This window comes from Sipha flava, unplaced genomic scaffold (genome assembly GCF_003268045.1).
Source record: "Sipha flava isolate LNK unplaced genomic scaffold, YSA_version1 43_pilon_pilon, whole genome shotgun sequence".
Taxonomy (NCBI): Eukaryota; Metazoa; Arthropoda; class Insecta; order Hemiptera; family Aphididae; genus Sipha; species Sipha flava.
The window spans coordinates 2,136,096-2,162,088 of record NW_020273171.1 but is presented as its reverse complement, the minus strand read 5'-3'; the positions used below and the strand labels follow the sequence as shown (position 1 = coordinate 2,162,088).

The 25,993-nt window shown below is 27.1% G+C and overlaps 1 protein-coding gene across 4 annotated transcripts in view; it reads left to right on the top strand.

The window, feature by feature from the left end:
• Nucleotides 1-25,993, top strand: part of LOC112689353 (5-hydroxytryptamine receptor 2C) — a 122,346-nt gene that overhangs the window by 24,525 nt on the left and 71,828 nt on the right. For all 4 annotated transcript variants that reach the window (XM_025563024.1, XM_025563026.1, XM_025563023.1 and 1 more), the window contains one exon: nt 15,848-16,626. In XM_025563024.1, coding sequence (XP_025418809.1) covers nt 15,882-16,626 — 745 coding nt within the window. In that variant the 5' untranslated portion in view covers nt 15,848-15,881. The remainder of the gene's footprint in view (nt 1-15,847; nt 16,627-25,993) is intronic.

Genomic DNA, 25,993 nt, shown 5'->3' with positions numbered 1-25,993 from the left:
TCGATATATGTCAATCGAAACGTTTAGAAAATATAATTTTTTGAGAATTTTTACTAAAATTAATTATAATTTATAATGTAAATTTTGAATTTAAAAGTTGAGTTCTTTTATTGCAATAAGAGATAGGATTAAGAACTGTTATAAATTATTTAAAAAAATTCTTGTTTTTTCGATGATCAAACAAGAATTAATTATAATTGTCTTAACAATCGTTAACTTACTAGTGTAAAATATGGTGAAAATATATAAATTTATATAATGAAAATATTATTTAGTTAATTTATTAAGATAATTAGTAAATAAATAATGAAGTTAATGGTTTAGTATTAATTTTTGATCTTAATTTAAACTCTTAAATTGTTTATGTATACTTTTGAATTTTGATTTATTTAATTTATTTCTATCTTAAAAATAAAAACAAAATGTATTCAAAGACTTAAAATATACCATTAAATTAAACCAAGTTCATTAAAATTTATTATGTGGTAAATTATTCGTCTCTCCTGTATGGATTTTGTTTAAAAGACAATTTTGTTTTTCAAATATATTTACCAATATCAGTTTTTAGTGTGACTATAGCTATTTTATTTCTAATAAATTAAAATTATTTTTATTAATGGGTGTGTTGTTAATTTATGTGAGATATCGTATGATGTCACTCACCCATGTTATATGGTCAACAAAATTATTGTTTGGTCACGCGGTGTTATAATAAATACAATAGTCAACATCTTGTAGATCACGTATCAAATCAACTTGAATTAGTTTGCAAAGTGTGTGTCTTCGACCTAGGACTTATTTCCTTTTAGAAATTTTTATCAATATTATGTGTTCTGTATGACGAATATAAGTATAGGTATATATTTTATTTAGTTTCAATTTATGATTTCGTATTTATACAGATAAAATTAAGATTACTTGCGAATGCGACATATTACACAAAATATAATACATTATGTATTATTAATATAATAATATTATTGTGTCGTTTAAATGTAATTTTACAGTTAATAATTTAGACTAGTTACAGTTTTTTGAATACCTGTTTATTATCATTGGTGTACGAACTGAATATTTTCAACATTTTAATACCATTAATTACATTTTAAGAGGATATTTACTTTTTATAGAAATTTATGTTTAGTTTTTTAGAATCAAGTAAATAAATATCATATTTTATATATTCACTTAATTTTAAAGTGTAAACTTATAAGTATATTTTAAACGTATCAATGTATATATTTTTTGATTTCATGTATTTATTTTTATACCGAATTATTTAATTTTTTTTTTTTGTGCAAATATTAACGATTTTTTACCATTCAAATCGTATATAAGTACTGGATTATCAATGGATTTAGTAAAAAAATACTTTTTAGTTAATAATGTTATGTAATATACTAATAAAAAAAGTATAAATATATATTCCTTTGTAACAAAACTAGTTAGTCGGTTATTAAATATTTTTCTAATTCATATTTTTTTGATAGGAAAATCATATTTTTCATTAAATATACATTTGTTTTTAGATACTTATAGTCATTTTTAATTATAAGATAATTGTATATATATTGCGTATATTATTTAACTATATTGTATTGAGAATGGGTGAAGTGAAATGAGTGGCTTCTATAATGATCACTGAGTAGATATTGTAACTCTGCCGGAAACAGTAGAAAATCCTTTTAGGAAACATGTAAAAATGTAATTAATTATCAGATATATATATATATTTTAATTTTATGAAATTGTAAATATGTAATTGCATGTGGTTATTTAAACAGTGTGAATAAGGATTATATAATGATAAAATATTTTTAAAATTATAAAATTGAGATTTAAATGTTAATAAATTTCGTAGGGTTTGGAAGATATATTTACTGAATGAAATGTATAAGAAACAACTGTTGACACAAGTACACTATAAACAATATACAAAAATACCTTTATAAATCAGTTTTAAGTGTAGTTAATTATAGTATCCTAGTCTGTCAGTATTAAGAGGTTATTGTTTCATATTGATTTTTCTATTTATACGAAATGGACACATTTTTCATTAATTTAAGAACTCGGTGCTTACAAAATGGGATTATAGAATTTTAATTATTTTAAATTATTCAAAAAGCATATGAAAAAGTATAGTTGACATTAATTATAGTATAAAAATTATTCACGCATTTACGGGATCGTATACTCGTTTTAGGGAAATGTTAAAAATATTTGTTTTATCGAAAAAGAATAAGTTTTAAAAGTCCGAAAGTTAAATTTCAACATTAATATTATGTGATTATATTTATATATGATTTTTTCTTATCTCTTATTTTTTATTTTTTTTTTATATAAGTGGCAGACATATATATACAGTATAGGTACCATTTTTTGTTATTGATTATCTTATATAATTGAAATAATATTACTCAATTCTTAAATAATTTAATAAATATATATATATTATAATTATTTATAATTAATAATCAATTTAATCATCAATCCACAGTATGTATTTTATTAAAATAACTTAAAATAAAATAATAAATCAACCATCAGGTTTCAATATTTTTTTTAAAGTGTATTTGATTTGATATAATACATTTGTTACATCTAACAATTTTAATTTAGTACTTGGTTTATTTAAGATATATGGAATAAAGTTTATCTATTTATTTTAAAGTTTACCAATAAATATTAGCAACCTGTTTTTCCAGTTCAAGCCATAACAAAAAAAAAAAAAAAAATTGTAAAGTTTTACAAGTAAAATGACATTATAAAATACTAGTATTATTAATTGTGTATGGATTTTTGGTTATATTTGTACAAGTGTTTAATCCATTTTTCCCGATACAACACAGTTTTGTGATACAAAAAATTTGACCCTACCTTCTCTTCACTGATTGTACGTGGTTATTTTTATCGGTGATAATCGTTTGTACATAGTACATAATTTTTTATTTGGAAACTAACAACTCATTTGCGTACAACGAAAAACTTGAAAACCAGCTAATACAAATTTTGACTTGAAAAATGGTGACTCGTTTGCATACAACTATTAATTAAATGTCATTCCCAATATCGACTTTTATTGTAACTTGCTGTGTCTTGTATGTGTATAAATGATACGATTTATCTTAAACATTTCGGTAAGATACACGTAATCCAAAAGTTTTTGATTAACTGAGGTGCGGGACGTTTCAGCTACGTTTTAAGTTATCATATTACCGTGTGCCTATTGTTTACTTGAACGTGTGATGGTATCAAGACACGAGTTGCCAATGTTTTAGTAATTTTATGTCGTGTAGTTCGTGTAGTTTCATGGATATTCAAATATCAATTGTTTCTTAACGCGCAGAGGAAACATTGTTTTAATATTGAAAGCGATAAGTATAGTGAGTTCTGTGTTTTAAAATCAGGTGATCTGTTATTTAGATGTACCAATAAAAAAATATACGATGTAAAAACTTTTGCTATAGTTTATGTACGCAAATGAGTCCTACGTTTGGGTTATTTATTGCAGATATTAACTATTCGTGTTATCAACTCAAATTGAGTTATACATTTGTACCCAAACGAGTCGCAAAAAAGGTAAATTATACGCTAACGGATATAGCCCCTTTTTATACACTCAATTGGACAAATTTTCTTGTTTTAATTAATTATTAAATGTTATTGATTTCATAAGTGACCTAATTATTTGCGGTAGACTGAGGAACAAATAAGAAAATAAGAACTATAGTAATTGTTGTGGAAAATTAGGTTATTGTATCGAAAGAAATTCTTGGGGGAAAAAATTAAACATCATTGTTTTTATAGAGCAGCAATGATATTTTAAGATTTTAAAATAAATTTCTACATTTGATATACATATATACATGTCTAAGGTGTAACAGACAGAAATATTTAAAAAATTAATGTCATAGCAGAAGTAATGTAAAAGTGTCAGAACTTACTGTGATACCCTGTAAATATATATATATATATATATATATTTACGCGCAATTCTTATTTTCGATTGTTTTGGTGCTATATGATATATTATAATTGCATACAGTGGTTCTCTAATCTGTGTACTAATTGTGGCACCTAGCAAATATCATCAAATGTGGTTCATTTTCGAGGACAAGAAAAGTATTTTCAAGTATTACGAAAATAATAATAAAATAGTACAAATATTTTGAATACTGATAGGACTAAAATGTTGCAGTTGCAATTCTATGAGTCTTATTTTAAATTATCTTATATATATTATAAATTATAAGCAATTAAATGTATACTTTAAATTAATTTTGAAATATTTAATTTTGTTAAGCTGAAGGAATAATAAATTAAGAAACTGAGAATCGAGAAAATAAGTTAAAAACTATTGAATATATAATAAAATATTAAAAAAATAAAATTATAAATTAGTAAATGGATAACACTTTAAATTAATATAAAAATAAATAAATAGTTTACATATGAAAATAAATAATCACTTAGACTGGAGTATTATTATATTTGTAAAGTATGAGTAAAATACGACCGGTTTCAAATTAAAAATTCATCATCAGGTTATATACAAAGTCAATAAAATAGTGACTCCAACGAGAGAATATACCTGTTATGTATGTATGTATGAATTTTTAATTCAAAACCAATCGTATTTTACAAATATAATAGTACTCCAGGCTTAATATTTATTTATTTATATATGTAAATTATTTATTTATTTATTTACATATTAAAATGATTTGCATTATTTAACAATAACAAATAGTTCTATGTGTAGCTTTATCTAAAATATTTCATAAATACCTATGTTATAAAGTATAGGAGATATATTCAAGTAATTTTATGTTTTCAGAATTATAGATATATACAATATATTTCATCTGCTATCGGCAACTCAATATTATTAAAATAAAAATGTCATTTAAGTATTAATTTATATAAAAATGTTTTCAAAACTTAATCCTCACTAAAATCGTTATTACTACGAACTATAATTCTTAAGATTAATTTATCAACATTATTGATTCGATTAAGAATTAAGATTTAATTATTATTTCTAAATTTATTTTTTAAGTTTATTCTAAGTATTTTTTAACTATAAAAAACTAAATATTGTTTGTTAAACGAAATTGTGTACATTTTTAATATGGAATTTATCATATTTTGCAAGCACACAGTGCACTTAAATATTTATAATATTTATAGTATTTTGTATAAGTAATTAAACTTTGTATGTTTAATATAAACTATTTTAAAAAATGTCTGTACATGTTTTTCTTAACCTTGTACTTAATATCATATTAAGCGTTTTATACAGTTATTATAATGTATATAATTACTTGAGTCGAGAATATTCAGTTAAATTAATTTTGGGCAATCAAATACTTAATAATAGTAATAAGATAACATTGCAGGTCGATGTGTCTTTTTGACCTTTATCTACACCTACCATGGCTACACATTGAATATTTCATATTCTGCAATACATTATGAAAAAAATCATAGCCAACATTACTAAATGGAACAATAAAAAAATAAAAATCAACTATAGTATAATATATATATATATATTATATTATTGTTGGATATATTTATAGAGATCGTTATTTTTTTTTCTAATTTAAAGTATATAACAGAGTATTTAATAAAAATTTCTACTTAGTATTGAATTTCGTAGTACTAAATTCAGTGACGTATAGATGTATTTTTATATGGTTTGGGTAGTTTTATTATAAATATTGTGAATATCAGAATTAATATAAATCTTGGTAAATAAAGAAATATAATAGTTCATTTTGTAGTTATATTTGGACGGAAAAAGCATCTGTCAATGGGACAGGTATACCGTATATTATCAAAACTGAGAATATATAGGTATAGTCCTCTTAAACTATCTAGAAGTTATGCTGACTAATGTTAAACTGATGAATATGATTTTTTTGCAATAAAAAAATCGTAAATTGTTTGAAATTAAAATACATGTCAATACGGAGAAATAAAAATAAAATTTGGTTATACGTAATAAAAATCGATAACTATAGATTGAGTTTTAACACTGTTTAGCATTTCCCTATCATCATGATGTCAACAACAAAAATAAACTTAAAAATAACAATTAAATTTTAATTCAGAATTGAATCAATAATACTAATGAATTAATTTTAAGAACTATAATTAATAGTAATGTATATTTCAGTGAGGTTTCAGGTTTTAAGATATTTTTACATTAATTAATATTTTAATGACATTTTACAAATACGACCGCAATGTCAGTGTGAAGTATAAAGTATATAATATTATTCTATGGTGTGAAGTAATATGTGTTTTCGTTTTATTTGGTATTTATTTTCGTTCAGTCAAAACTTATACACTAATATTTCAGAAAAAAAAATATTATTTGTTTTATTCAGCACTTACTTATATGATATTTGGTACTATAATTTGCTATTAAATTAATAATTTGCATACTACTATTGACAATAACAAAAAACAATGTCATAATATACTTTTAGATTCTGAATGAAATGGAATTTACGTTGGATTATTTATTATTATTTTTTCAGTCTGAGTACATGATTTTGACAAGAAGGATATTTTCTATTATCACAAACATAAGAAATTTCTGATTAGAAAAGTTTTCTAGCTGTTACTTTAAAAGAGGATCATTAAACGAATTATCTTAAATGTTTTGAATTATTGCGAAAAACTGATGAAAAGTTAGAATAACATGGCATAATTGACGACACATTGGTTTTCAATAAAATCGAATTTTTATTTTTATTGTAACTTAAAAAATAAAAATAAATTTCAAAGATTTTCCAATAAACAATATAGTTATTTAGTTAAAGAAATTTTATAATTTTTAATTATTTTAATGAAGTTTTTGTTGTTTATAAGCACTTATTATTTTAAATTTTCCCAAATTTTGGAAGGGTATTTTATTTTTTTGCAAACGTTTGAATATTAAAAATTCCTTGTACATTATTAAGAAACAGTGGCGGTCAAATGATTTTGTCATAGCTATATATAAAAATCTTTATTTTTAAACATGGAAATTATATTATATTAATGATATTATTAATTATTATTAATGATATTTATATTATTAAATCTATTTTTTTGGTTTTTTTTTGTCAATTCGTCCAGTACTTCGTCTACAGTTATATTGAAAACCTTACGATGAACAACCATAGTGGTTAAACTATTGATATGACTCTAAAATAATATAATATATTATGTTAAGCAATAAGTACTAAATTTAAATTTCATTCATTATAAATTCATTATAAATAAACTATAAAGGAAATGATAAAAATCTAAAAAGTTTGTTTCAATTAATATTTTAATGTTTTATGTTTTAACTGTTAATTTTATTCGAGCCTAGAGACTGTATAATAACTAATAAGTACAGTATATTTATTTTTTTAAATAGAAAATAGATGAATACCTATATTATATTATGTATAATATGGATGAATTATAAATATTTAAAAAAAATGTCATGGGGTGGATCTATCCACCTTATCCCCCCCCCCTTTTGACCACCACTGTTAAGAAATTTAGTTCTACTATATCAACTATCTTGAGAAATATATATTGATCCACTCGACTTCTTTCATTAAAATTCGTTTTTTCGCTAGCAATGTTACATTGGTTTCAAGTTTAAAATATCAATAAAGTAATCATTGATTCATCCAACCTTGGTGTCTTACTCTTTATTTGTGTTCAATATTCTAAATTCTATAATTTTTAAACGTTTAATTTTTTTTAAATATCATATTGTCATATGATAAAAATATAAAAACCAGTAATTAATTGTACATTTTGATTTAAAAACTTCCACGCTTGTTATTGTTGAGTATTAATCTATTCTAAATGTACTTCTCAGATGCAATTAAAATACCTACTTTTTAATTCTAATACATTTTTACAAAAATAAAAAAATAACTTGAAGTTTGACAGTCAAAAATATCATCCATTTTTAATTATAATTATTATGATAACAAATCAATAAATAGTTATATTCTTTATTAATTTGAATTATGTTATTTATAATTACTTCGCTGATTACCAATATCTAGATGTAAAATATATCGTTTGATATTATGATTTATAATTTACGACACCTCGACAATATTTTTATAAATAATAAAGTAATGCAGATCGCCAATTATATAGTATTGTGTTTTATTATACAAAAAAATAAAGAGAACCTTAAAAAAATATTAATAATTCACTTTTTAACGTAAGTCTAATTATTTTGTGACCACGTTCATTTTAAAATATTAACAACACACTATTAATTTGTTTTCGTATTACGGATGTTGCTTGTGGTGGAGAGTTCGATATATTCTGTTTTTCTCTTTGAATTTATTTTCTTTATTTAAACACACACTTTTGATGACCGAAAAGAGCACGTTATAAATTTATGATGGAACGCTATTAATATTACAGCTTTTGCGCTCGCATATAATATATATATATTATATTTGTCATGTTATGTGTGTGTGTGTGTGTGTGTGTGTGTGCGTGTGTGTGTGTGTACTGTATACCGTACTCCGGATACCTGCGTGGCAAAGAAAATAATGCCCGCCTTTCAATCCTAAACGAAACCCGCGTGGTTATCATGTCAGGTTAGTTTATAAAAAATTACGCCAGTTCAAAGTTTTGAATCATGCTTGCCGGTATAATAGTATTTTTGTTTACCAAGGGGTGGTTTTCCTATATCGTGGTGCACATCCTCATCCTTTTTGTTTTCCACACAAGATTTCACATTATAATAATGTTCAAATCATAAAAAAAATGATAAAACGATAACTTTGTACCTCTGAAGAGTCCATGTTAATCACGATCAAATTGCGTACATATTATTGTAGATAATAGTGGCTGTGGCTTTGGTGACAGATTATTGGTGTATACATAATATGCGTTATCGAATATAATTTGAAGAAATATTTATAAGGAAGCAGTCTCCTTGCAGTACACGAGTTGGTTATCTCGATCATTTTTGACTTGGCGTGCGTTTATATTAAAACATTTTAATCATAATGTGCAGAGTTCACAGTTCGGTTAAGAGTTGTTAGTAGAGTTCAGGACACTTCTCGTAGATTCATTACTCAAATAATGTAAGAGTTATCCGAGCGAAATTGCAAAATTATTATCGTTTTACGTTTTTAAATATGCAAGTAAAATTTTATTTTTAGTTAGAAAAAAAATATTTAAAACATATAATGTGCAAAATAAAAAAATAAATAAAATACAGTTTTTAACAGAATTAGTTTAATTTACAAATTTAGTGTAGCAAAATTATTTTTCCCTTTTATCTATGTTGTGCAAAAAAAAAAAAAATAGCTGATTCAAATCATTTTATTTGTGCTCGGCCAAAGAATATAATATTATGATATTATATCAAAATATAGTTTTTATTTATATTCATAAAATTATTTATACAGTTATTATACATAAAAATACCTTGTTATGGATAGTTTTATTGCTTAGTTTGAACGAAATGATAAATCAACTGCAGTGTTAGAAATTAGTAAAATTCAATAATAGTATAATATTGGTATTATCCAAAATTATTACAAAATATGCAAAGCAAACTGTTGTATTTAAATCGGTCGTTTCGCAAAAATAATTTTTGCTAAATCTAGAATATTCTTCAATCATAATGAAAAACATGAAAATGCAAAATTCTAGGATCCTAATAATTAGATAATTGCCACTGAAGTACGTAGAAATCTCTGTAGTTTATATTTAATATTTTTTAAATGTCATAATTGATAAGTTTCTTACAGTTCATCAAGAAATGTTTTCAATCACATTTACATTTTTTATATAAGCTCATACAATATTAATGTAACCTAAATTATAACTCTAAAAAATCAAATAGTAAAATTTAAATTATAATATATATATATAAATTAAAATTGTGTGTAGCTTAAAACTAAAATAAATTGTATAAAATATCTTAATTGTATTTAAAGGTATATTTGCAAATCTAAAAACGTGTAAATAGTACATGCTATTGAATTCAAATGTATTTCTCATATCACAGAGTATTTGTGTATTGTATATTTATCACATCTTATTTTTTTAAATAACTATTTTGATTTCATAATTTGTCAAAATCACCTCAAAACTTAATATATTTGTGTTAATAAATCATCTACTGAGACATTTCTCCATTGTTTTACGCTTTTCATATGGTTCATGTAGAGAAATGTTTCAATAACGTTGAATCCTAACCTATTCTTCCTCTTAAAGCTTCTGAATTTGTAGATACATTTATCATTTCAACAATTCTCGCCACACATGGTCATTTACACACGGAGGACACAGATCATTTATATATATATATATATATACATTTATATCCAAAATACCGTGCTAGATATCATGTTAAAGTTTATATTTTTTTATTTTTTTTCTTATTTTTCATTCCTTTTTCTTACAAGTAGGGTTCATCTAAGTCTAATGTACTTGTATTTACAAACTTTCTAACGTACATATACACATCGTTCTATATTGTTTTATTAAAATAATTTTAATTAAATTTAATGGTAACTCAAAAGTATTATAAAACCGTATTATGTTTTATTTTCTAGTGTGGTTATTATTAATTTAGTTTAATTATTTTTTTTTAATGTAAGAAAAAATAATATTACAATCAAATAATCTAATTAGATATTAAATAACTTAACGGTATTTTAATTATTTTTTTTTAGAATCATTTAAATATAACATTAAAAATTATAGAATTATGTATTTTAGTTAATGAGTATGCTGAACGCATGAAATATTAATTATTATTATTCATATCCTATAATATTAATAATAAACTCAGTTGGTTAACGTGGAGTATTAAAATATTTGACTTGTCGTTAAAAATTATGGTAGTGACATGAATTATCAGTCAATTTTAAGAATTGGGACTACCAATAAAAGTATATAAATATTAAAACGGTTTGGTATCTCATCTTTAAAACATTAATAATTAATTTTAATTCAATTTAATAACCTATTATAATTAATAAATGTTAAACGCAGTTATAGTCGAGTAATATTTGGAAATAAATTACGAATTCCAATTCTAATATCCAATTTTAATTATTTATCACTTATAAAAAAAAAAAAAATGTAATTCTACAAAATGCATAAAGATCATAAGAGTTGAAAAATAATGAACAATTAATTGAAAGTTAACTGTAGGTGTTATAATATGTAATAAATCATAATTTTCTATTAAATTATAGTTAATAATTTTTTTAGTATTTTCTAAGTATTTGTGTAGAAAAAAATAAATATATAATATGATATATTTTCAGTGCTAAATAATTATAATGAGATAGTAATTGCTGCATTAAATATACAAGCAATTTAAATAATTTTGTCATTAATTATTATTAATTTTACACAACTAAAACATCTATTCCAATTATTTTTTTTTTTTTTTAAATAATGATAAATAATAAATATAATAAATAATAAATATAATATTAATAATAAATAATGAAAAATAATGATTATGATTTTAACCTCCTTGATTGGCCAATCAATAATTCATTATCAATAAATCATTACATTCAACATTTATCAATGATTTAATGTATATACACATTATGTATTTGAATAAAAAAATTCTTTATAATTTACATATTCATTTATTGTATATATATAAAAAAAAATAATTAAAATGCTACCGTTTTAATATTTACTTAGTATTTTTGATTCATTATTCGACTTTAAAATACAGTTACTTTTACTATAATTTGTTGAAAACTTGTTAAATCTATAACAAACGAGATTGAAATGATTTTAAATTTTAGTCACGCGCAATATTTTCGTTTAAGATAAAAGTATAATAGTGTAATTTCTTTACCAAATCTGAACCAAATCTTACCCAAATAATTTTTTGACAGTTTTTGTGGCTTCATTTTGTTGAATCATGTTTATTAGTATAACATTTTTTTAATAAACAAAAAGTGAATATAACTTCTACCAAATACAATTAAATGTATAATATAGGGTATATGATTTTATATTTAAAATTTTAATATCAAAATAATTTACACATTTTATAATTTAAAATTGTCTTATTTATTTAAAACAGTATTTGGTAAAACCCTATACTTTTGTATTTTATTATTAATAAAAATGTTTGTAAAATGTAAGAAACATACACCAGTGCTGTAAATCATTCAAAATACTTTTTAACTTACGATCAAACGAGAAAATAACCATTATTTTATCATTTATATAGAGTATAAATAATTGTACATCGATACGACGAAAGAAACTAAAAAATTCTCTTGACTTGAAGGTTCTCACTATAGTGGTTTACTAAAAGATTTCGAACAATAACATTATTGATATAATATTACTGATAAATTATAAAATTTCGATTATTTTTAAAAGATTTTTTTTGGATATTGCTGAATATCACTTAAAGCCCTTGGGAATCTTATGAATAAATTCTTATTGTTATCGTTTTATAATTTTTTTATAAGAGAATATTTTGTATACACATACACACAAATTTATAAATATTTATGCAGTATTTTATTTAATTAAAGCAAACAATATAAAAAAATATAAAGTAAAGTTATGGTTTAAAATGTAAAAATTATTCAACTAAGGTTTTATCGGATAATTTCGAGTTGGGTCCTAAATTTAAAAAATAGTATGAATTGGATCAGAACGTATTTTATTGAGTACATGAGTTGGGCCCTCATATATTTTATCGAGTACATGAGTTGAGTCCCTTTATATTTTATCGACTACATAAGTTAGGTCCAGCTTATTAGCGATACCCAGAAGACACCATATGGAGGTTAGTTAGAAAGTCTTCAAAAACATTTGGTTTATGTTATACAATGGTAACGGTCTGATGTAAACATTATTAAAATATTAAAATTACTAGTCAATTAGAATTTTTTTTGTGTGAAAAATTATTGAGTTGGCTTGATTTTAGATAAAATTTTAATTTATTTTTACTTTTATCAATAATAGTTTATTTATAATTATATAGATTAAATTACGGAAGAAATTTAAGACACACATCTTTCATTGGGAAAACATGAGTTGGGTAATTAAGATAACAACCAGATAAAATCATGGACACAACCGTGGACCCAATTCATGTATTATCAAATGTGACCATGGACCCAATTTGAGTATTATTAATTAACACCGCGGACCCAACTCGTGGTTTTTTTTAAGTAATAAAATAATTCGGGACCCAACTCAAGAGTTCCCGTTTTATTTAGTATTTTGTTATTTTAATTTTTTTTATACATATACATATACAAGTAAAATATGTAAATTTATCAAAAATGTCGGTAATATTCCACTTGGTTTTTTTAAACCCATCAATTAAACTGTATTATATGACAAATCAATTATTTTCAATATTCGATTTGATTGCCATTGTTGTAATCGATAATAAATATTTTCAGGCACTTGTTGAAAAGTACCGTCAACATAATATTTTATGTACTCTTCTTATACACTACCATGCTATGGTTATAGTGTTGTTCACGAATATTATTATATAGTCAATCGGTTTACGAATGATAACAGTTACCGTTTTTTGAGCTGTCGTTGGACATGTGTCACATTTATTAACCCTGTTTTTCTTACCGGTCAAATTATATTATTACAATAAAAGCTCTTTACAATTTAATGTCAACGCAAGTAAGGTCAATATAAACTCAATATTTTAACATTCAATAACCTATATGTGCACATATAATACTAATATTACAGTATTACTGTTTGTGGCCATCATGTTATCTGGCTATCAATATTAGAATCTAAGAAAGTTGATATAAATATGAATTGTATTTAGTGGTAATCCATTCTCGTATGGATGAGATATCATGTGGTACATTTAAAGAATATTGTTTACGATTTGTAAACTGTGCTGTTAATATTAATGATAATAAAAATACATTATAAATAAAATAATAAATAAGAAGATGGATAGACGGTATAAATGAGATATGGAATACGGCAGCCCATGGTGGGGTGGATTGGTAAGTAATAGCGTATGATAAAGAGAAATGGGAGGAGGTAATTTTGGCGGTAAAGATCCTCGATGGATGGTAAAGCCGGAAAAAAAAAATAATAATTTATTACTGAACCTAATATAAATTATTCTAATTATTAAATTAATTTAATGAAGGTTGTTAAATAACAAATGGTTGTATGATTTTTGTATATCTCAACCGAAAGAAAATTGGCGTTGGAATATTATAGGTGTGTACTATATGATTGTACTATTTGGTTCTAGATATCGAAATAAATTGAAATTACATCTCTGAATATGAATATAAATGTAAGAAATTTAAGTAAGTCTACCCAAAAATCCCGATGATTAATTTTTAAAATGAAAAAATCGATAATAGATGAGAATAGTTGATAAAAGTGTTTACATCTGATGCGCGGAATATATTTAGTACTTTTCGGTACTTTTTAAGCTATTTGCATAGATTTGATCTTGCGAATAAGCAGTAATGCATTTTTGAACTAATTATTTTTTTTAAATCTTTAATCTATACAGTATTTATCTTGTTTAGACTCTTTTTTTTTTTTTGTTTGTGCACTAGTATGATGTAATAACACATATGTATTATAAAATAAATATTTTTATTGGTCTGTACAAATATAATAGTCATCGGTTGATTGAATTTCATGGATTGAATACTATTTATAATACGTACAGTTATACAGGCGTAATATTCATAATAAAAAATGAATACATTGATGGAACCCTTGTGGTTTATAGCTATGCCGCAACAATAAATGCCGCGTTTAGTAACGGGGATTATATTTATGCACGTGAAATAAAACCATAACGGAAAAAATTAACGAAACAGCAATGGTTGTCTTCTTTAGAAAAGTATTTTTTATCAACACGACACACGCGATGAGATTAAATATAAAACAACATATAAATATTAACTGAGTATAGTCAATAGAAAATATCTTGAACCTTATCATACTTTTGCAAAAATACAACGAACACTATTTACGGTTATATTTTTTGATTTCTGATAGCGTTTTAATGGATTTTCTATGCTTTTCAAAAGAACGCGGTTACGATGTAGTCATATTGTGTTATCTATGTATGTATACATTTGATTCGATCGTCGGAGAGTTTTTTTTCATATGTTGATTGATTTTTTTTTTCTTGTCTAAATCGCCCGCGGTTAACACAATAATTTTATTTTATATCGTTTAAACGGGCTAGTGAGAAGCGAAAACAATGGCGGATCGCGCGCACGGTACGCCAAAATCCGCAGATGCACACACTCGCAAAAAAAAAAAAAAAAAGGAGCGAAATAACAACCACAATAAATCTGTTGTCTTCCGCACGATTACTTCTCCACCTCCTTTCGCCGCCGTCAGTCGGTCACGTCTTTACGTGACAGTGGTGCAGTTGATCGTACACAGACGTGCCGCGTCCGCTTACGCTCTCCGACTCGCCTGCCGGCCGGACCGTTTAGACGGTTCTCCGGTGCGGTGCGCTCCCGGCACTCCGGGCCAGCGGTTCTTCCATCATCGTTTGCATTTTTACGGTACGCGCGTGTCGCAAACGAGAACATATCGCATACATTTACGTTTATCATCCGCCCGGCAGTTGTTATCGTTTACCTCTCGGTGTGCGTCGACGACACGTGGCGTCCGTCTCCCACCGGGCGCGCGAGTAGGTTACGCGCTGCACCGGCCCGAACACGGAACAACGGTTCTCGTCATCTCCGTTCCGGAACCGTCCGGTATCGTTGTCGGCGCCGCGCAGAAACATATAGCCGGGGCAGAAGCGGATGGTATAAACCGTTTGGGTGTTTTGCTGTTCCAGGTCGAGTCACGTGCGTTGAACCGCAGAAAATGTAATGGGCAACGGTCACGATGACGGAGCTGGCAAGGTGTGGTTGGCGCAGGTCATCTGCCGCCTGGTGTACTCGGTGTATCAGGACAACGGGCACTACTACAACAACGGTTCGACGACGACGGCCGCGGCCGCGGCGGCGACGGTGGCCGCCACCGAGATGGTGATGACCGCGACGACGAACGTGAACAAGCTGCTGGTGACCGAGGCCCGGGTCGACCGGCTCGACTGCGGCGGCACGTGGACGCTGGACTGTCGGCGGGCGGCGGGCGCGCGGCCGGACGCGGCGCTCGCGTGCGCCGACGCGTCGTCCGGGGTCGCGGACACCGTCGTCCGCCTGTACCTGCCGGCCGGGCTGTCGGCGCATTTCGACGGGCAACCGGCCGTGTCCGTGGGCCTGCCCGAGACGGCCCGCGGTAAGCCCGTCACCGTCGTCCGGTGCGACGGCCGCGACGTGCCCGGCGACGGCAACCAGGTGACGTGTTCGGTGCGCGGCGAGCCGTCGCGGCCGTCGGCGGTGGACGCGTATGACGGCCATCAGCAGCAGCAACATGGGTACAACTGGAAGTATTTGTTCGTGTTCGTGTTCATCGCCGCCGGCGGCGTGGGAAACATACTCGTGTGCTTGGCCATATGTCTGGACAGGCAGCTGCAGAACGTCACTAACTACTTCCTACTGTCGCTGGCCATTGCCGATCTGCTCGTGTGCCTGTTCGTCATGCCGCTCGGAGCCATACCGGGATTTTACGGTAAGCACGTTTTACATTGTTGTTGTTGTTGTTGTTGCTGTTGTACCGATAAATCTGATAAGGACATTCGCCTTCACGGCACACGTCCTATTCGGGACGTCATAGCTTATCCTATTTCCTTCGGGAACCCTGTGCATTATTTATGCATGGGTGATTAATCAACTATACGTTTGTATATTACCGGTATATACAAATATTACCAATATTACCAATATTACGTTTGTATATTTTTGAATATTAACAAAGTTGAAGTTAATCATTGTTAATCACGATTAAATAATGAATGAAATTAATTTTTTTCTACGAATCATCAATATTAAATATGCGTTTTTATTGCGTATTCTATGAATTTCAATTTTCGATTTTTTTGTGTACACGTTATTCCAGTTGTACCTCATATAACTTCTGTACCCTACTAATCTAAATAATTCAGTAAAATGATGCTTAAATTAACTTCTCACTAATGGTTTTGATAAAGTGATGATGTTTTCTATAAACATGGCATAAAATATAAACTAATATTTGCTGAAACATCATTTATTTACAGTAAATAGATTCTTAAGACAATAAGGATTCAGACCAACTAACCCGTTATTGAACCTTGTGTTTCAATTTTAGCCCCCTCCTCCTCTCCATCTACCTCTTCAACTCCAGCTCTGGTGATTCGTTTACAATGTAATATATATATTTACAGTTTGAATATTTATTTAGATATATACCACGGCATATCAGGCTAGATTTTAAATGTTTATTTTCTACATAGCAAGGATCACCAACGATTAAATCCAGGTTTATATAATATATCAATACAGTTTTTAATAATTTGAATTCATTTAAAAAAAATTAAAAATTCAATTTCCTCCTTTTAAATACACACGCAATTATTTTTCTTATATTGTTTTATTATAATCTAAACTCGTATAATGAGTTATCAAGTGTTATTAACGTGTACGTCGTTGTCGGTATATTAAGTAAATGCTTGTGAAAAATATAAGGCCGTGTACGTGTTCGTATAGATACAATTGAACCGACGTGTAAGGTCTGTTAATGCGAAACCACAAGTAATTCTCTTAAAAAAACGACCCTTGGGAGATCGCATGGTGAACTATCTATCTACCATTTAACCTTAGTATTTTTACTGGTACACGAAATCATAACCCGTTGAATGTCGTGTACCGTATGTGTTATATTATGAGTTGTAGGTACATTTTATTTTTCGACTTAGATATTGTTCACGGAACTTGCATCCAACTTGTTCTGCAAACCGTACACATAAACAACGGAAATAATGCTATAGGTTATTTAGTACTCTGTAGTTTGTCAACATTTGGGCTTATCGCTTAATAAATTGACGTTTAAGCATTTGATCATGCTAATATTCTAGATCGACTGTGTTTGATTCGATAACTTTGAAACATAATGGTAACCGTCAGGATTTATAATTATATGAAAATTCATAAATAAACTAATATTTTTTCTTCAAAATCTTTACTATGCATTTTATAAGTAAAGAAAATATAATGAAAAAGAATAAAAATAAAAGTTAGAACGAACGGGTTGTGAAAATATTAAAAGTTACCTAGTTAATAAATATGTAAAATATTGCAAAAATTGTAAAAGTGAACCCTTATAGTTCACAAATCATAATAATTTATTATTCATTTTATTGAGAAAATACCAATTAACATATTATGATATTGTAATTTTATGTATCGTAAATTTATATTCAAGTCACCTGCCGTAGTAACATTTATTTAGCTTTTCTTTGAGCACAAAATGTGTTGTCTCGGATGCGTTTTGTTGTATTATGAAACTATATGCAATGCAGTAACGTAATTCAAAGATTATATTAATATTAGAGCCATGTCAAATATTTCAGCGCCCCGGGGCAAAATTTTTTCCTTGGACCACTGGGTACAGGTAGTATAGTAAGTGCAGATAAGGGCTCCCCGAACTTTAACAAAACTAAGGCGCTCGGGGCAATTACCCCTTTTGACTCCCCCCCCCTTAAAAAGGCCATGATTAATATACATATTTAGTTAGATAATGAACGATTTGCATTTATACACGCTTGAATATAAAATGATTTGGTAGTGTATAACAAAAATAATAAATTTAATAAACGCCCGAAGACATACACTAAATACAGTGTAGTAAATACAGAAAAATGAAATACAACGAATATCATTGAATAGAGTATTACTGCATAGGGAACTATACGATTTTATATTTTGCTAATTTAATCGTCATTATACTAGTCCAATAAGATGAAGTTATTTTATATTTTGCGTAAATCCCTATTGCTATTATGAAAAAGGTCTCGAACGAGGAAAGATTAAAATAGACTTAAAGAAAATTATGATATTAATAAATAAGAAAATACAAGTTTATATATATATATACTATCTGAATTACCCGTCACTGTTGGATGACAGCGAAACAAAAATAAGAGAGTTAAATAATTATATATATGTAATAAATAAATATAAAAAAAATGTCCTGTACAGCATTGTCCGTGCCAGGTTTTTTGTTTTACCTATATTAGTAAAGTAATGGGATCTAATAAAATGTGGATATGTAATAATATTATGTAGGTATTATCCCTGTGCTTTATTAATTGCATCGGTGATACAAAGGACAATGTTACAAATGATACCTTGACAGGAAATTATATTCTTCCAAAATTAAAAGGCAAATCATTGGGAATCATTGGGATGGGATTAATAGTTGACCAACTTTTGGTCCAGTCAAAACTATAGTAACGATCACATTGTTACGAAGAAATTTAACTGGAGTCTTGTTCCGTTACATAAATTTGATGGCTTAAAGTTTCTTAAGGCCTCTCGGATTTAGAGAATTGAGAAATTCTTGTGGGTAATGTACCGCATCTCCTTGATCCATTACATTATCAGTGGAAATGTAGTTTACGCTATCTCCTGGCTATTTTCTTAGTATTATATCATTAATTTTGTCTACACTACTATTTCTAACTTTTAATATTGCCCTTCGACACATTCACTGATATTCTTTATTTTTTACTTGGTTACATCTAAATAGACTTTGAAGATTAGGTCTTCAATGATGGTAAATTATTCACATAAATCGTGATAAATTTCAATTTGGTTTTCAAAATGTGGTATTTTCTTATTAAAAGTAACTTTGAAGAAAAATTATACTACTTCTAAAAAGATGTGCTCTCATATTAGTAGATAGTTTTAAGAACATATATAACGGGGAAGTTTTTAAGCATGTCTTCACAATGTCAGCTCTAGTTTCCCTACCTATTACCAGTAACGTTTTTTCGAAAATCACCTGCAAACATGACAGTGATTCCACCCATGATTTTGTTAGACATTCTAATATATGTATGGTTTTTGAATCATGGTGCATTTATCCCATGTAATATCTTGTAACATTTTTTCTCAATGGTCCATTTTCACGGATAGCGCAAACGCTATCTTTTTGCAAAGAAACAGAGTAAGAAGTAGTTTAAAAGTTAAGTTAGGTACGTCCACTTGTTCGTAGAGTCGCAATGATACCCAACGACGTAGCAGCCAAAGCTTGTTTTCCCTAAGACCCAACTTTTGATAATATCAAATAAGTAACGAAAGTCTTGCCGGTTCCACCTGGGGCTTCCAAATGAAATATCTTCCCTTCGTTAAAACAAATACTGTTCAAAATAATTGTACGCCATAAGCTGGTCATTCACTAATTTAGTTTCATTTTCAGAAATATATCCACTTCATTTATTTAAATCATTCGGTTTTCCTAAATCTTTTTCCAACGGATTCATATCATCATTTGAATTATTTATATTAGATGCTGGAAGTCCAAAATCAGTTAAATATTTATCAGTGATAAATTATCACTAATCTTATGAATCTTATCATTACAAGTCCTTCATTGTATATTTTATCATTATATTCTAATGTTATATCCTTATTGCCATTACGAATTATATTTCATATATCTTCACACAAATCATTACGAAATTTATTTCATAGCTCGTAGGGGTCAAATGGCTAACAAAGTATGAGGATGACGTCTACACCAAACGTATCACGGTAAGACAACGATTATAAAAATAATAATAAAAGTATGTTTATAAAAAATGAATGTGTTATTATCATATTTTTTTTAAATATTTTTTTGTTACCGAGTTATTTTAAAACTCGAATAAACAGGAATACCTTTCATACATAGCGTGATGAGTGAGTTCATTTTTATTGATAAACATCTCGGAATAGTTAATTTCTACACGATGGTTTCAAATATATAATTGACGGAAAAAAGGATGGGTAGCAGGTAGCTGGAAACCCACAGGCGTAAAATTAATTTCGCACGGAAAATTCTTGACCTGGGCATAGTTTTTAACGGATCGCATATTATTACAATATTTAAAGCTCACCCGGTGAATTATTATAACGTATTATACATTAAAGCCTTCCCAGAGATACGACCAATTCTAGGCCTACTAAAATAATTAAAAAAATAATAAGTAAAAAAAAGACGAAAAAATGTAAAAACAGTACAAAATCATTGGGTCACCAAGATCGTGGATCAAACTCGAGAATCTGTACTATAATTTTGTTGAAATAACACTTTTTTTTTTTTGTTTGATCCGATGGCTATGGTGGAACAGGTTTCTCAATACTTCCCCTACCGAAGTGTCAGTGCATCATAAGAATTTCAGTAGGCAATAACTAACGCGGCAGTAATTTTACGGTTTTATTAATAGCGAAATCATAAATTTCTTATCATTTCTCAAATTTCGACTTAACCTGTGGACTTTTCTAAAATATTATATAGCCTTTAGTCTTCCTCTTTACATGAGTTATCCAACATAAAAATAATTTTTGAATTAAAACCAGTAGTTCCTGAGATTAGAGTGTTAAACCAAACAAAGTGTTCAGATTTTTAATATTAGTATAGAAGTATATTATATATATATATTTATATATTTGTGTGTGTGTGTGTGTGTATTTATTCAAATGTTATGGTTTCATTTTGAGCAAATAGAACAATTAGTTAGGAAAAATTGGGAAAACGAAAAGTACCCAGTTAAAAAAAATTATAAAATACGTAATATAATAAGGTGTTGAAAGATATTACGTACAGTTTAAGGTGATATTGTTTTTTTTTTAAATTGCTACTAAAAAAAAAAAATAATAAAAAAAATTCTATGAATTCAAATCGTTTGGCTTCTTAAAGAATATTTCTCGTGATTTCTGTATAATTAGTTTGGACATGTTATTATAAAATCGGAGTTCTGACAGAAATCACTGTGAGTTAATTGAGACTACTTGCAAGTGGCACCTCAGAAAATCAGTCTACGCCAACTTTCCCGATACATTAAAAATATTTATAGCGTTGGTGCAATTAAGTAAAAAAAAAAAAATTTTAATGGCTGTACGCCAAACCGTTTTTATCAGTTGCTCACAGTAGAAAATACAGTATAAAATATCCTGTAACGTGAGCATCCGTTGTGAGAATCACGAAAAACTGCTTTTTTCTCACTTATCTGGTTTTTTTCCTTCCTTCCGCGTAAACGCGCCACCTGAACGCCATGGGGACAATGTTATATAGTTCATAATTTCGATTTTTTTGAGTATTTTCCAAGAAAATCCACGTGATTTATCAAGTATTGAACCACATATGAAATAATATATTACGATTGTTTTGCATGTATACACAGTTTAACAACTAAAATGTGGAATATGTCCGTGTGTATTGCGATTAGTGCTGGATCCAAGTCTCAAGAGGTTACCTCTGTAAATACCAATTAGTGGCCTGTCAAATTTTTTTTTTTTATCTCTTTTATACATCACTTTCAAATATATGTTAGATATTTCGGTTTATAAATTCATTATTTAAAGTTGTTTAATGAAATACAATAAATAAATATAAAAAAGTTCACGAAAAAGCAAAAAAAAAAAAAAAAAATAATAATGAAATATACAATTTCAATTTTAGATTTTGGTTTTAGAGGTGTCTTAAAGCTTAGGACTTCAATTTCAACGTACTCCCTGAACCGTCGGTAAATTCAGCACTGAATATGATACTGCACAGGCAACAGATGCGATGTCTGGAGGAATATAATATTACGAATTAACCGCACGCGTGTACAAATTCGAATTTAAAAAAAAAAATAAAAATTAACGAAAATTTAAAATGAAGTGTATTTATTATCATATGCAATATATGACGTACTCAAGGAAATAATATTATAGCACTAAAAATACCAATGTTTATATTTAATATTTATTATATATATATATATATATATATATATACTAGTACATACAGTTTTGAGTAGACATTATTATAATATTTTTAATACAATGGTGAGTGTATACTTTGTACAATAAATCGACTATAAACAAATTATTTTCATTTATTCGTCAAAAACGTTATTGATTTGATAAAATATTCTAAATTTCTTAACTTTCTTAACTAAGTAAGTATTTGGTATAGCTAAATTATAACAACGGAAGATATATTATTCAATTAGAGGTGTATAAATGTAAGAATAAATAATTATATATTTTTTTATACTTATAATTAAATCTATATACATTTTGTCGAAAAATATAATTATTTAACACGTGAAAACTAACATTTTCTACGAAAAACCTTGAATTTTTTTTATATTAGGTGCGCTAACAAAACCGTAAAAATAATACTTGATATTGAAGCATTGATTTTGTTTCTTTGCCGAACTGGAATCCAAAACAATTTTACGGTAGAACAGACAATTATTTTTAAATGAGTATTTACAATAATCTATTATAAAAAAAACATTTAACGGGTCGGACAACGGACAATAATAAATATGTTCTCGTTTAGTAGTATATTACACAGTGTTGTACACTCATTGATTATTCACTATTTCGAGCGAACGTACATTGTATTTTCGTTTAAATTACGAGCACATGTAAGAAAACCGTATATCAACATAGGGAATCAGCAGTAAGGTACCTAGAGCCAACTTATATAATTATATATTGTAATAAATTGTATTTATCGAAATCAAGTTTCAAGTATAAAATTATACAGTAAATGCGTAAATGTATGAAGTTGATATCTAATATTATTGACACCGTTTTTATACCAGGTTCACTCGTTTATAACAACGTTCAAGATAATATAGGGTTATTTTTATGGATAAATATATAATAGTATCCGATTATTTTTTTTGCTCTTACTTAAATATGCGTTTAGTCAATAAAGTCTTCATAGTGTTCCTAATCATGTAATATTTTTTTTGACATGTCTATTTTGTATAAATAACAGGATTCTTATGTAATATGATTTTTCTCGAAAAATTATAAACATTGAACGTTATGTATGTTTTGTACTATTTATTAAATATTCCATGTGGTATATATTTTGGACTATGATATATTTTTATAATTATTTCCAAGTATTTAAACAAGGGGTCAAATGTATTTATTTATCACATGTTTGTATTACGTAGTACTTAAAAAATATAGAAATATACTTTAATTTATTGATTTATTAATTTAGAACTTTTTATTTTTTGTATCTTTTATATAAGTTTTAAAATGTTAAGTAAACCTTTTTATATGTGGTTTACATTTTGGCTGCGTGGTACTAGTGCAACTGCATATTAATTGTGGTAAACGATTCCTATAACTATAGTTGACGCGCGCGTCTGCAATTGTAAAATAATGAATTCCCGGAGGTGTTAGAACGCAAATGCGTACGGTTATTATATATTGTTTATTTGTTATTTTGTGTCAATATGTCTCGGCTATACAAATTTCAAGTTTTGTTTTCTCCAGAAGAAGACTCAAAACTAGTTGAACTTATAAGTCAAAATTAATGTACTTTTAATGTGAAATACGAATTCTACATATAAGAACTAAGAAGTTAGAGACAATGTCTGGCAAAAAAACCTCCAAAGATATAAACAGAAATGGAAGTTAAAACTGAAAAAAATTGTTAGAAATTATTAATAAAGTTGAGAAGGAAGACTCGATTGATACTTTTTTTTAAAAGTATGGCGTCAATGTAAAAACGTTCTCTATAAGTTTAAAAATTAAAGAAAAAAAGAAATATAGAAATATTTTATACATATTCAACTTTTTTGTAAAAGAAGTCCGGGGCACGGTGTACAGTAAATAGTGTTCGTAAGAATTCGTAACCAAGCCAAAAACCAACAACGCGGTTAAAATTTGAATCGCACCAATCTGCGTTGTATCTGTAGATGCGTGAAAAGTAATCAAAACTTTACAATTTTATCTAAAATAATAAGAATAATTTATTTAAGTATTTCTGAAAACAGATATATAACTAATATTCTTATAATTTTATGATGGATTATTTATTTACATTTTTCCAAAAATATTTGATAACGAAATGAGAAATGTATACTTTTTATTATTTTCACTGTTTTTACGAGTTAATTTAATGTTAAAATGAATTAATTAAATTAATGTTGTAAGAAAACTTTTGATGATCACCGATATTTTTATTAACACTAAATACCAATAAGGTAATTTATCTTAACTCTTCTTTAATTATGCTTAATGGGACATACAATAACAGTCACGAGTAATTACCTATGAGTAGGAATATTTATCTTAAAATATAATTTTTGGATTTGCATATCTACACTTTTTATCATTAATGATATTCCTTTTTTATGAGTAATAAACATTTGAAGTAGTTCGGTAATTTAAATTTTTAAAATTTGACCAGATAAAATAAGTATAAATTATCTTAAATCTTATTTAAAGAGAAGTTGATATCGTTTAAAATAAAAACTTATAATATTTTTGTTTTATCACAACAGCTTAACAATTTCGTTTTATTAATTCTGCATAATCCTGAACAATAAAGATTTTTTTAAAAAGACTTAATGACTATGACTGTAAAATTGATAAGATAAAGTTTTGGGAATAAAATGTATTTAAAAAAAGACCCCATAATATAATATGGAGTATAATTGTCGCTTTTAACATATTTGAGTTTCTCCTTGATAATGTACTCAAATACTTAAAAACAAGTAAATAATACTTTAATTTTACATTCGAATGGTATTTACTCATTTAAAGAAAATATTATTATTGCAATTATAACATTATAGTTTTTTTTTTTTAAACAAATAAACAATTTATTCAAACATGTAGGGATTTGGTTCAAACTTAATTTTTCTTATAGAAAATTTAAAAAAACAATTCAGATATTTAATATTGTAGGTATTTTAATTCAATTATTTCAACCGAAATACACAATAATATATAACTTACCAGAACTTCGAAAAAAATTCAGTTACACACACAAAACCGAAGAAGGGCTAGTCAAGTTTTATAAGCTTTGACAACTTCAGTTTCCTGTCATG